This window comes from Liolophura sinensis, chromosome 1 (assembly GCF_032854445.1).
Source record: "Liolophura sinensis isolate JHLJ2023 chromosome 1, CUHK_Ljap_v2, whole genome shotgun sequence".
NCBI classification, from domain to species: domain Eukaryota; kingdom Metazoa; phylum Mollusca; class Polyplacophora; order Chitonida; family Chitonidae; genus Liolophura; species Liolophura sinensis.
The window spans coordinates 34,547,201-34,561,175 of NC_088295.1; the positions used below are offsets into that span (position 1 = coordinate 34,547,201).

At 41.2% G+C, this 13,975-nt stretch overlaps 1 protein-coding gene across 1 annotated transcript in view; it reads right to left on the reverse strand.

Moving 5' to 3' along the window:
- Window positions 1–2,230: 2,230 nt before the first annotated feature.
- The window catches only part of LOC135468660 (uncharacterized), a 50,370-nt gene continuing 38,625 nt past the window's right edge, over window positions 2,231–13,975 (reverse strand). Inside the window, exon 7 of the mRNA XM_064747036.1 lies at window positions 2,231–11,108. Coding sequence (XP_064603106.1) covers window positions 10,285–11,108 — 824 coding nt within the window. The 3' untranslated portion in view covers window positions 2,231–10,284. The remainder of the gene's footprint in view (window positions 11,109–13,975) is intronic.

Sequence of the window (13,975 nt, forward strand, 5' to 3'; positions counted from 1 at the left end):
ACGAACTAATTTCGCAGATTCCATTTAAAAATTAGCTGCTTCACTCATCGAGATTTGAAAACGAATCTCATGTCCGTAATCGTGCTCTCTACCATCTTAGCTATTGCGTATTCCTTGTTTGCTAGTGCTAATATAAGCACAAGAAAGCTAGTCCCGTTACACCCTTCTGTGTAAGCCGGGTTAGGCCATCATCATACCATCGTACTATCTTTTCTCGGTGTCGACGCTTTTCAACAACAATAACACCGCTTAGAATAACTTAGGCCTTTTACCAACTATTTAAAACAACTAAATATAAACATGTTTCCATTTTCATTATAGCGGATTAAATTTTGCGAGCTGCTGGATTCTTTTTTTTCCAGCAAATGTGTTATTGGCAATGATCAGAATATATTTATTAAAGCTTCTAAATGGGTTGTTTCATATATCTGCAAAAAATTATTTATTAAAACGGGTATATAGTACATTGCTGGGGACTTTTTTTGACCTGTGGTATGTGTTCAGAGAAATTGCCGTGTTGAGAAATTTCATTTTCCTTGAGTCCCTAACCTGCGGATGGTCGTGGGTTTCACCCGGGCTCTGCCCGGTTTCCTTCCACCATAATGCTGGCCGCCGTCGTATAAGTGAAATATTCTTGAGTACGGCGTAAAACACCAATGAAATAAATAAATAAATAAATAAATAAATCCTTGAGTCCCTCAATAGATCAAGCTCTGCTGGTAAAAAGTGTCTGAAGGCTGTACATGTATAACTCAAAAATTTACAACATTCTTTCAGGCTAACGTAAGTTAACTTATTGGGTACCTTTGAACTCTGTTCGAAAATTTACTAAATTGATTAATGCGAACATAAACGATAATGCGAAGTAAACGTATTTGGTAAAACTATGTAGTTTTCCACGGCATCATGTGGATAACATCTTAAGAGCTTCATATAAGACCATATCAACATCTCTCATATATTAGTGAAATACATAGTTTTACAAATCTATGCATGTGCGTCGTATACGTATTAATTACGGTGAATTTTTTATATTTAGAAAAACTCGTCCGACTTGCCTTCCTTGAAGCGAATGAAGTTCTGGCCATCTTTTGTCACCTCAGTCGCTTCGCGACCTCTGTGACAAACGACGGCATTGACTGGGTGATCTAGCTTGAACACCTCAACCTCAGACAGTAACTGTAATTTACAGTCTTACACCAGCGATGTCAAAAAATTGCAATGAACATCCCTCCTTTTTGTGTTTAGCGAATTCTGCTCAAGCCCTGGTGATAAGGAGCATGTAATTTGTTACTATTTAAGAATTCTTATGAAAAGAAAGAATAAAAAAGTGGGGAAATATAACATTCATCACCAAACGTAATGACCTTGATTTGCCCTTACCAGTCTACTTTTTAGGCCAATTATAGAGCATATGTTTATGTATTTTACGCCGTATGGTGTTTTACGCCGTACTCAAGATTGGGAGGTAACTGGGCAGAGCCTAGGGGAAACCCATGACCATTCGCAGGTTGTTGTCAGACCTTCCCACGTGCGGCCGGAGAGGAGTATAGAGCATATAGAGTATCTACTTGATGGTTGTGTTATGTGATGCTCAAAAATTGTTCACTTATCCAATAGCAGTTAAATTTATGGATGGAGGAGTTCCCACCTTTGACAAGTTACTCACATACAGTTTTGGTGGAAGACAGATGGTTTTCAACAAATGACCAGATAAGCGTCACTGATTGCTTACTGCCACCAAGGTACCAAGAAAAGTGAGAGCCAAGAATCCACAAATTCCCTGTCGAATCTTGTATATCATATCGTATGGCGTGAAGACAAACACTTAACCACTTGGCTACAACACCCCCAGTTACTCAAGTACATCAATACCTGATTGTCCTGCCAGATAACTATTCCAGTTATGTGCAGTCTCAATTTTGTTTACAGTTGTGGAGGAAAATGGAGTACCCATAATAACCCACTGACATTTTGCAAATTACTGACAAATTTTCAAACTTGTGAGATAGACTTGTATGCTGTGTTGGTGGAAGTGGTCTACTAAGTGCCATCAACTTCTCACTGCCACCAAGGCTCCACAATGTGAGAAAAAGCTGTCCAAAGCTGGGACTAAACCTGAATTTGGCATACCCACAGGTAAGCACTCAGCGGGTAAAATTAACAATGTTTGACTTCATAAAGAAATTAAACAAAAACTGCAAAAGACAAACGAGTAAAGTAGATTTCCTATGTGGTGTTTATTTTTTCTTAAAGCATGGTCATTGGTGATTAGTGCCATGGGTTGAGGTTGTCTGATTGGACAACCCAGAACTTGTCAAAACATCAATACAGACTGAGAATGGAGGAAAAAACAGTGCTGATGAGGAGTCACCTATATCTAGATAAATATGTATATACCAGGATTGTCTCACAATGGTGGAACAACAGGACGCAAAACAGAACAAAAAATACATACAAACAAAACTTCCATTGTCCAAAATGTACACAAAGAGACAGGTAGCTGTTAATGGCATGTACACCAAGTATACCCATAACAAGATCAACATAACAAACCATATACCTATCTGACAGCCAGTTCTCCATATACCAATAAACCGGACACAGCCGAACACATAGGTAAGTATTCAACATAAAAATACATCCATGTAATATACATGTATAACGTTGTGATTTGGGGATACAGGTTAACATCTCAATATAAGATACACAGAAAAACTGGAGAGACTGTCTCCATATCCAAGATTGTGGATTCCACAATCTGTACACATACATGTACACTACTGTATAACATTCAACATGGTCTTACAATAAAGAGAAAGCATAACATATTATCTTTGGTAAGTAAGAATTTACAGTATCACCCTTTGATGAAAAACCCCTCCCGCCCCCACCATTACGTGTACAATATGGTGACGATTTTTAATAATGGCCACACAGGATTTATAGCATCCAAATGTCACAACTTGCACTGTTTTTTTTTAGCGTGTCTCCAATGAAAAGTCTGTATAAATATACAAATTACTGGTACATGTACTGGTACACGCACGTCTTATGAAAGCACCTATAGTACAAAAAGGTAAAATATAAATTTTTCGAAGTTTTATCTCAGGAAGGCAATGTTTAGCCTGCGACACTCATGAGTGGACAGCAAGGGTCATTCACAGCGCTCTTTGTTCACAACTGGGATTTGTTCATCGCGATCACGTGTGTATTTGTGAATTGAGTACAATGATATACAGTTGGATTTGGGCAGATATAAACTCACGGCTTGAGTACATGTATATTATACAAATGCATCAGATTATAGGCTCTTAATGCCTGTAGGACTGAATATCGGGATAATCCACCAAGATTCCCACAATGCTGTATTGCCCAGCAAGGTAGTTTGGCTCCAGGTGACAGTTCTAACTGAATATATAAAATATCATATGCTGCAGCTTGTAAATGTACAAGACATGACTTATGTTTGTATGGTAGTCCTCTCTTTACGTGCAGGATACCACAAAGAAAACTCCAATTTTGCTGATCCTTCATTTTCTTGCATTCTGTACATAGCCACAGAGCATAGTGAGCGAGTTACTACTGCTCTGGAGATTAATATATGTATACATCTGTACAGTGTAATAGTGAAAACTTTGCTGTTATACAGACCTGCAGCACAAACAGTAAACCACTTTCCCCCATTGTCACACTCACACGTGTTAAATACTACACCCTTAACAATATACCCAAACAAATATATACACCACACCATATCAAAACATTATGTCACACATGTTCTAGTACTGATACCTGCACAAACACTTCTCTCACATCTGCTCAACTCATTCACACAACTGTACACATATCATCACTATTAAACAGTATAGGACCTTTAATGAAATCTCCGTCAGTAAATGTCCTCTTTAAATCATCTTAATCATGTACAAATGTGTCAGATGTATTTGGGTGGTAAAGATATGGGTCTCTGGTGTCTGTAAATCTGCTATTTTGTACAAACACTATTAAAGGCTTATTCCCAACATTTAAAAAAAAAAAAGGGCTTATCTGTAGAGAAGAGCACTTCACTGCTCAGAGTTAATACAGTACTGTACTGTCTGACCCACTTCCAACAAGCATACAATCTGAGAACTGCTCATCTTTTCATCGATCAAAGTGCACATGTAACAAGAAAAAGCAGTTACAATAGCGGTGCAATAAAAAGCAAAGAGGTAATTTATCTTTTCTCAATCACAATAAAATGCCCCATGTACTAGGGCCAACCAAGTTAACTGTGTCAACACCTGTGGTTTAAATCGTTAATGTTCACAATAATGAGGAATGATGAAGGTGTGCCATTACTGTCAGTCTATACTGGACTTAGGCCACGAGTCTGCCGTGCTAAGAATCAGGACACAGGATAACAAAGGTAGCTTAACTAGACGTAAGTCGGACTTAGTCTTAACTTCTGGCGTTATTCCTGAAGTTGATTTGAATAAATTTTGGTCTAGCACATCGTATTAAAATAAAAATCCTTATAATAATGAGTCACAATATTAGCCCTGTTAACTGTATGAAGTGCAGGAGTATGTCTGAGACAGCTTCGTGATCCTGGGGCCTGATTAATATAATAGCTATAAAAGGGTATAATTGAGACGTGCTCATTAATCTACTCTTCTTCTTCTATCTTTCAGTTCTGAACACAGAACTCTGCAGGTACAGGAGGAGATGGGAAGGGTGGAACGCGTCTGATTATATCAGGTGAAATTAAACAAGAAAACCTTCTCACATTTAGCCCCGGCTTGCCAGTCATAGACACTGTAGGCTATTAAAGCGTCAAGTGACAAATGCTAATTGGTAGGTTTAAACTAACACAACTCAACGTTTTGTTTTAAAATACTAACATCTTCAGGCAATATCAAACAAGTGCAGGACAGGTTTTCAGTACACTTGGTAATACCACCAGGGAAAAAAAAAAAAAAAAAAGTGGAACAAAAAACGAAATGTTAGTAAATGAAAAATACGAAACAAAAACAAAACTGAGCTGTGCATAGATGTAGAATGTTTTGGTGAGCAGAACACAGACACCTTTCAATGTGGATATTCTAGAAACACATTACTCAAGTACAAAATACATCTTGGGACACTAAAATGTGTAGAGAAATGATTACTGATATTGTCCATGGACTCTCTGGCTGTCTATGAAGGCAGAGTCTGTATGCAAGAATTCTGACTAGCCAGTGTCTTGGTACTATTGTGTTTGGGCATGTCTAGGACAACAGCCCATGCACTTGTAATTTACACAAGGCTGATTACACCAATATCTGCGAATTAAAAAGGAAAAAAAAAAAGAAAAAAGCAAGCTCGATCTTTCAGTGTTAGATCAATACACTGATTATAATGGCCTGGAATTCTCTCGTATGTTAAGCTGCAGCATGCAAGGAAACCTGCAGCCTACTCTGGCAATCTGGCACCAGTGTGCTTTCTGCTGGCATTCATACCCCATTCTCTCTAAGCTGTCCTCAAAGACTGTGCAAACAGGGTATCAAATCAAGCTAGCCATAGAGGGATGTCTGCATGAAGGGACAGCTGAACATGTATGCTAGTGAAGAAATTTAGGAACAAGCCTGCCTGTTTCTGGTCTGTGTGTGTCCCAACAGTGGCTAGCTTGGTGAAGCAGTTTGGAGCAGTGTGCTAGATTAGAGAACACTCCCACATGTACAACAGCCTGTCCAAACCACCCACGCAGACTGGCTCGTAGCCGGCCATTATACTGTGCACAAGAGCAGCATTAATGACCACTGTCATCCGGTGTGAAAGACCGATGATGCCCACGTAAACCTGGTACAAGGCAACAGACATTAACACCTTCCTGGCATAGATCAGCCATAAGGTAGAACAGTCCAAGACCGTGTTGGCTATATAGCAGTACAAATTCTGTGACACAACCACTGCTTCCTGTAGTACACAGCTCAATTCAAACCCCTACAGCTCAATTCAAATATCCTTACAGCTCAATTCAGATCCGCCGTTTGTTCAGTCCAGACTGGATATCCCTACATGTATCTTCAGGTTCCACACATTTACACAGCCCTGTTGATAGCTGCATCCCAACACTCATCCTCATCTGACAGTAGTGTTTACCTAAACCTACAAACAGCTGCATCCCGACCTTCATCCTCATCTGACAGTACAGTGATTACCTAAACCTACAGATAGCTTCATCTCAACCTCCAGCATGATATGACAGTACAGTGTTTACCTAACCTTACAGATAGCTTCATCTCAACCTTCGTCTTCAGCTGACAGCACAGTGTTTACCTAACCCTACAGATAGTTTCAGCTCAACCTCCGTCTTCAACAACTGACAGTACATTGTTTACATGTACCTAACCCTACAGATAGCTAGTTCTGGTCACTTCCACATCACTGTACGGAAGACAGTACATACTTACAGACATCTGTTAATGCCTACATTATTAGTGTTACTAACAAAGCTTCCTCCTGTTCACATGCACACATGTACATCTCATCAGATTTCTACAGCTTAGTACTGACAGGTACGGGGACTGTATACAGCCTTGCACAAAGATATAATGAGAGGATTGCAGATTTCAACAATCCACCTACAATCTACAGCACAGCCAGGTCATGATGACCTGTCAATGAAGGTCAATAATTAGCTACCAAGGAGAAGAGTGGCCCTTAAAGCAAGGCTGTGCAGCTCTTTAAAAGTGCCAACATGCAGTACTATAAGCTTTATAAAACATCAATACTATCTGCCACATAGGGCTGCTGCTTGTGAGGTGTACAAAAGCCGCACCTGACAACCTCATCCCTACACAGTGACAGCTTACACACAAATACAATTAAATGTTAAATGTAATTAAAAATGTATATGCCTGACACAGCAGCTTGATGTTGCCAAAGTAGGACACTCAGTGCTGATAAGTTGGCATCGGATGAAAACGGCACACTGTAGGTATCATGAGAAGCTAAGCCTGCTGAGAGCAAACCAAGGTGTGAGGAGTCATAGGGAAACAGAAGGTTAGAGGGTTTTCTATTGCAACCAGTTACAGCAAAAATGGTGGCCGCCATAGGGTCATTTCACTTCGAACAGCTACACGCCATGAGACAAACAAAACGTGAAGATTAAAAACCCCATGGGGAAATGAACTGCTAAAACAGACAGTACCAGTACAGATAAAGAGAAACTACAAGTGTAGTTTCCAGGAGGAGTAATAACGAGAGTTGGCCTATGATTAAAAAAAAGCTGTTAGAATGTTGTTTCTAACCCAGTCACAATGGGAGCTGGGCTTTGAGACATCTGCAGGCTTTACATGTACACAGTGATACACCTCGCAAACTTCTGCAGTAAATCAACTTGAACGTCATAGAATTTTTCACCAACTAATGAATCAACTTGCCATAATTGCTAAGTTGGTGAAAAAAATCACATGAAATCTTATGTGGTTAACAGTACATCACATGCATGTAACCTCACATGCTTGTTCACCAACAAATAACCTTCTGTACTACTCTTCGTACTGCCGAGCAATTAGTCCATGAAATTGCAGGTGATTTATGGTAGCTCCCCATCACTTACAGCAGCATAACTAAGCTGAGGAGACAACAGTCCTACTGTGATGCTTACGGATGCTGGATCTGCCAGAACATGTATGTTAGAAATGCACAGTGTGTACCAGTTGATACTCAGGTTACTGACAGATGTAGCCAGGCCATACACTGCAGCTGCAACGACTATGTAGATACCTAATTAGAGATATGGTAAATAACCAATGCATTATGATTCAGGAAAACATCACTGATCCCAACCCAGGCACTATGTAGTCGGAGTAAGATTCCTGTGTCCGCTATAGTAGACAGTTGTACACAAAGCTTCATGCTTTTGGCATGTGTATCAAACGTTAACACATTTACGCTATGAATCAATATTTTAACCCAGTTCAGAGATAATCTGTTCGTTTCAGGCAATAATAACGTACGCCCATGCAAATGCAGTGATGTCAGATCTGTTACAGATATCCTCAATGAGCGTCACACAATATGTCATCTGCAAAGCTCCAATACCATGGCCAACTGCACAAACCATGGTGCTCCAAATCAATGCAAGATGCCGATTATGTACAGGATTCACAAAGGCAATTGATGCTCTCTTGTACAAGTGTGTGTATGCTTTGTCTAGTCTTGTCTAACCTTGCTATGTTTGGCTCTCTAATATGTTCCGAGTGGGTGTACATGCATGTTACTATGGCAACGACACTAATTTTGACTAAGATTACTACTAATCTAAATTCTCAAAGTTCTGTTTTTTCTACACCGTTTCTTTAAAGCTCTCCCATGTTTCAACACCAGCCTGAGTCAGTAAATAAGCACCTTAGTCAAAGCTCTCCTCCTCTGTACCAATATCTGTAGCATCTCTGTCAAAACTGTCCCCCATAGTATTAAGAGTGTCAGCATTTCTGCTGGAATCGTTCTGCATTACACTATGTGTTGTTGCACAGCATTGCTGGAGAGATTTGGGTATCAAAAATCCAACTGGGAATTAAACTAGCACACTGTTTACCAGTGACATTTCATCTACCCTAAAGTACACATTTAATCAGGCTAGTATTTCTATTCTACCAGGAATTGTCTCAGATTTTACATCTCTCAGCGGATTTATTATTGAGACCAAATGTACCCTGGTTTGTTATTCAATATCCACTCCACATACATCAACATCGCTAGAATATTCTCCATGTAATTGGAGCTATCAATAATAATAAAATCAAACTAAGCAAAACAATTGTGAGCATTAGCTCTATAGTACACACAGAAGTTCATAAATTAAAAATGAGTGTTGTTATTCATTATAAGAGCAATATGCTGTACTTTTACAAGACTTGCATGTGATATCCATGTGCAACTCTGGCTAATATGATGAAAACTGCTGTTAACAGATTTAACCATTTGTGAATATGTGTTGCCAAGGTTACAGAATTCAACATATTAGATAAAAAACATTCATTATAAATGTTACAAAAAATGGAGACTGACAAAAACTAAATATCCAGTCCATCTAGCAAAACAAATAAACAAGTGTAAAACAGTGAAGTGGTACGGTAACTTAGATAACAGAGGCCTCACAAGTATACATACATATACACTGGAAACTTGCATGGCCATTTTCTAATCAAGATAGCACTAGAAAATCTTGTACAGATACCTACATACATTTATGTTATTTGAGACATCCAGGACCCACTTTCATTGTTAAATTTTAAAAATAATTTGATATTTGAAACTTTTGTCCACTTTAAATCATTAGGAGATGGCGAAATTTCAGTACAAAAATGCGAGATGATTTGGAAAAGAGAACCTTCACAGCTAACAAAAGTGAATCATAAATGATGAAAAGAAGTTCAGCTGTATAACTCATGGAGGTGACACAGATGATTGTATACGCATTTCAACCTATCTTAGCACAAGACAGTCCTGTTCAGTTTCACACATAAAATCTGATAACTGTACTAATTCCTGCTGATCCTTCTTGCACAAAACATGTAGACATGAGATCATTCCTTTCACATTGATCCATCATTCATCTGTGTAATATGTCATAGAGATCATCTGAACTTTATCTTTCATGGTTTACATCATATTTTCTTATCCACACAGCCTATACAAAATTTATCACCCACCATTCAAATCAATTACCATTTATCCTTCCATTCTGCACACGTAACAAATTGTGATAAAAATACACTATATACAGGAGAGGTCACTGGCCTTCTCAAAGTCTGTGTGATCTTGGTCAGTCATACGTCCCAACAACAACAACAACACCGTTACCTGGCAGCCAAAGCTGCTCAGTTGTACCGATGACACTCAGTTGACATGGGCAAATGAAGTGGACTGATTTGGCTTTGACACAACCTGGGTTGGCCTCTCCTAAGTTGGGGGGAGGAGAGGTCACTAGTTATCACTTTGATCACCATGTTCCTGCATCAGGAAAGCACCTTTGTGACACGAGAAACTACCTGCTTTATGTGAAATGGACTGGCCTGGTCCCAGCGCTGCCTCCAAAAGAACTGGTCTAGTACATTTACCTGTGAGCCACAGGTAGCCAGGTTGAGGGAAGCTGCCCAGCACGCAGGGGAGGTGGCAGTGGGGGAGGGCAGGAGAACTAGCTCCCTGTCAAAACAACACAGCTAACCAATACCTACTGCAATTTCAAAATTGAAAAGGAAAAGGAAAAAAAAAGAAAGAAAGGGAATTGGCTAAAGTATAAGACTTGGGTCAACCATTGGAGTCTACAGAGCTGGTACTTAGTTTCCTTGCCCTGTCCTTCTCCCTAAATGATCCACTGCCTAGAGTCCGTCGTTCTTTAACAATCACAGAGGCTGGGGCGGAAAACTTGCGCCCTGAACACCGTAAACTGTCCTGTTCCTTGCGTGTCTTGGACACTGCAGCCGTGGCTACCATGTCAATCATAGCATACTCGATTGTTGCTGCTTTCTGCACCCCCTTTTTGGCTTTTCGTGATCTGTCAGAACCAGCCTGAGACAAATCAATTTCTGCATAATTTAACTGGGGGTCAATCTGCTCTAGAGGCATGTGAGTTCTCCTGAAGGGGGAGTTGGGGGGTGTCATGTCTATGTTCACATACAGGTTGGGTCGGTTGTCGGAGCCCTTCCCCAGGTTCACATAGGAGTGACAAGGGTATGGGTTTCTCATGATGGAGGGGGAGCTGGCGGGAGACTCGCTCTCACGACTCAGGATACTGCGGATTGACGGGGAACTTGGAGTATCAAAGGTAAAGATGGAAGCCGTAGATGGGGACTGGGGGGTGATGGGACAGGAGCTGGGGCTGTGGTCGTCAGCCAGGCGGCGGCGGTCTATGCGGTGGTACTCTTTACCGGAACGGGGTCTGAGTGTGGTCGAGGCAGGACTGCTCCTCAGGGGCTTATCCTCGGCCCGCGTTCCCGGACTCCCAGCAGTGCTACCATGTGTGGAGAGTGACAACGCATCCAAGTGTTCTTTGACTTGGTGGAGAGGGTCATTCCGTCTGCTGGCAGTATTCATCCCGTCCTCCCCTGACACTCCATGCCCATTGACTGCTTCTGGGGAAGGAAACAGAAAAAAAACAAATAATAACATGTAGACATCAGAGAGTGTGCATTGGAAAAACTGGCTTATTCGTTTTCTGACCCAGGCTTAAAGACAGGGCAGACCATGGCTGGCAGCCACATGCCCTTACAATGTCCTGCTTTGACGGAGGGCACAATCAATACTGGCCAGTAGGGGATGAAGCCTTAGAACAATCAGGCAGGAGCTAATGTAATTTGGAGGCAGCATTTCTGTCCTGTATTACCCTGGCCCACCAGGAGAGCCCTAGACACGGGGTTTGGCCTACACCCTATGTTGGTTATCCTATATACCTACCATTCAGTAGTGGGAAGCCTGTGTCTCTTCTGCCAGGTAACCAGTACAACTACATGTAATACAAACACTGCTGTCTGCTGGAGGCACACCACACAAGCTAAGCTCTATGCCACACATTATAATGCAGCCCGCCAACGCACCCACTCCCAAAGCTCTGCTGACTGAGGCAGCTGAGGCAGCCGACAACGACGCAGTGTTGTGCTGGTGAGTGGAGGAAGGCCACACTGCAAGCATGCATATGCCTCCCTCCCTCCTCCCTCCCACATAGCACCGCTCAATAACTGTTACGTAGTTGGCCGGCTACAGCCCTGACAGCCCACAATATGCTCTAATGACGCAACCAATTCGCTGTACAAAAACCACGGCCACTCACAACTAGATTACACACATTCCTCCTTCCTTAAGAAGCTCTAGGCCTCTTAAACAATGTCACTGCCTTCCTGGCCCCATGGAATTGATGGCAATAAGCTACGTATAAACTACTAATCACCTCCCTCAGCACCCAGCAGGCTGGAGGGGGAGAGTGGGGAGGGATGGGGCGGCTGAGCAGATGGTCAACTCCCACTCTACATGGACATACATACAGCAATGGGCTTCTGCATTTCTTTTTTTAAATGGACAGCCACGCCACATGAACAAGATGGTAATCTACAGCAGATGGCAAGCTCAGTTTCAGGATATATTAATATCGCAGATAAATACTGACCAGAATCAGGGAAAGCTGAGAAGTGGAAATTCTAATACATGTTCTGAATATACTAAATTACTTCAGTCATATTTAATTAATACAGAGTTCCGTACCCTTCCTATTCTGATTTGATGTTATACACAAAATACGAAAACATTTTACACCCCAGTATAAAACAGATGTATGCCACTAATAGTATAATGGCAAAATGATCAACATTCCCGATGCTTATGGTTCAAATACACAACTCAAATACAGTAACAAAGAAAGACTCAAAATATTTGGCTACCAGTATGTAGCCCAAAAGAACATGACATGTCTATGTAACAGAACTGGCCCACGGATTACATACTATATTACAATGAAATCAAACACAAGTCCACGTAACTTCAACTGTAGCGGAGAAATAGTATACATTCTGCAGTTTAATAAGATCTGTTGGCAGTCTACGAAAACCTGACATACATGTGTTGTGGCAGAAGAAAACCCAATATCATGTAGCACAAGAAAACCCAAAATACACACTTTTGCAAAAAAAAAAACCCATATCATGTAGCACAAGAAAACCCAAAATACACACTTTGGCAGAAGAAAACCCCATATCATGTAGCACAAGAAAACCCAAAATACACAATCTGGCGAAAGAATACCTGATACACTGTACCAGATTAAAGCTCTATACACAGCCTGTGGCAGGAGAAAACCAGAAATCATGGGGTAGAATCAAACCCAAAATATACTCTTTGCAAAAGAATATCCAACATACTATATCAGAATAAAGGCCAACACACAACCTGTGGCCGAAGAAATACATGTACATTTACATATATCTTGTAGCAGAAATTAGCCCCAAATACATACGGCTTTAGGAAATCTAGTATGGTGCGGTAAAATACAATTCCCAAAAAGCTAATGTGGTGTAGCAGAATAAAACCCCAAATATATATATATATATATATATACAGCTTCTGAAGCTTTAGAAAGGCAGTGTGGCGTAACAGAATAAAACCGCAAATACATACTGTGGCAGAAGATAAGACATCCCATGACCAGCAGAGCGAGGCCTGTCACATCAGAGGGATAGGTTACATATGGACTGCTGGATAGCGATAGAGCCAGCAGGCTGGACAAGTGCAGGATGGGTAGCACATGGCACCACAGCCCAGTGTGACAGCTTGCCATGCACTCCTCATTACGTCCTAGACAGGTCCACTAACCCCAATAACCTCACCAATCAATTCATTTTACCCTACAGACAAACTAGAGCAGGCTAAGCAGAATATTTCCCAACAATCGAATGCAAGAGGAATCGTAAAAAAAAAAAGAAAGAAAAAAAAATGAGAAAAAAATCACAGCATGTTGTAAATTCAGTCACCAGATGCATACATGAAAGTTCACATCAATGATCTGTGATACAGATCTGCTGAGTGAGCACAGTGAACATATTTCCTACAGCAAGAATCTCAAGGCTAGCAAGCAACACACACATACACAATTACACTGCGCTGGTACCTACAACCCTAGTGGCTGCTTCAGCACAACTGGTAAAAAGGTAATTTGTACAGCAAGGAATACGATCTGTATGCACCATGGAATCTGCCATGCCATCTGCCTCAAGTGCAATGTACTTTGGGTCAGCTATGGCTTATGTCAACAGACCAGATCATAACATAGTCATGTAGCCCCATTAGGCAGGCGTGGGGGCAAGCAGGCAGGCAGGCAGGCAGGAGCCCTGGGGTGGGAGGGGACACTACATGTACTACACGTGTGTGCCGCACCTTGAGTACGGCGAGCCTTACAGGCGCTGAAGAAACAGCGCCCGTGTTACGGCATCACGCCGGCATAACGGACAGGCAG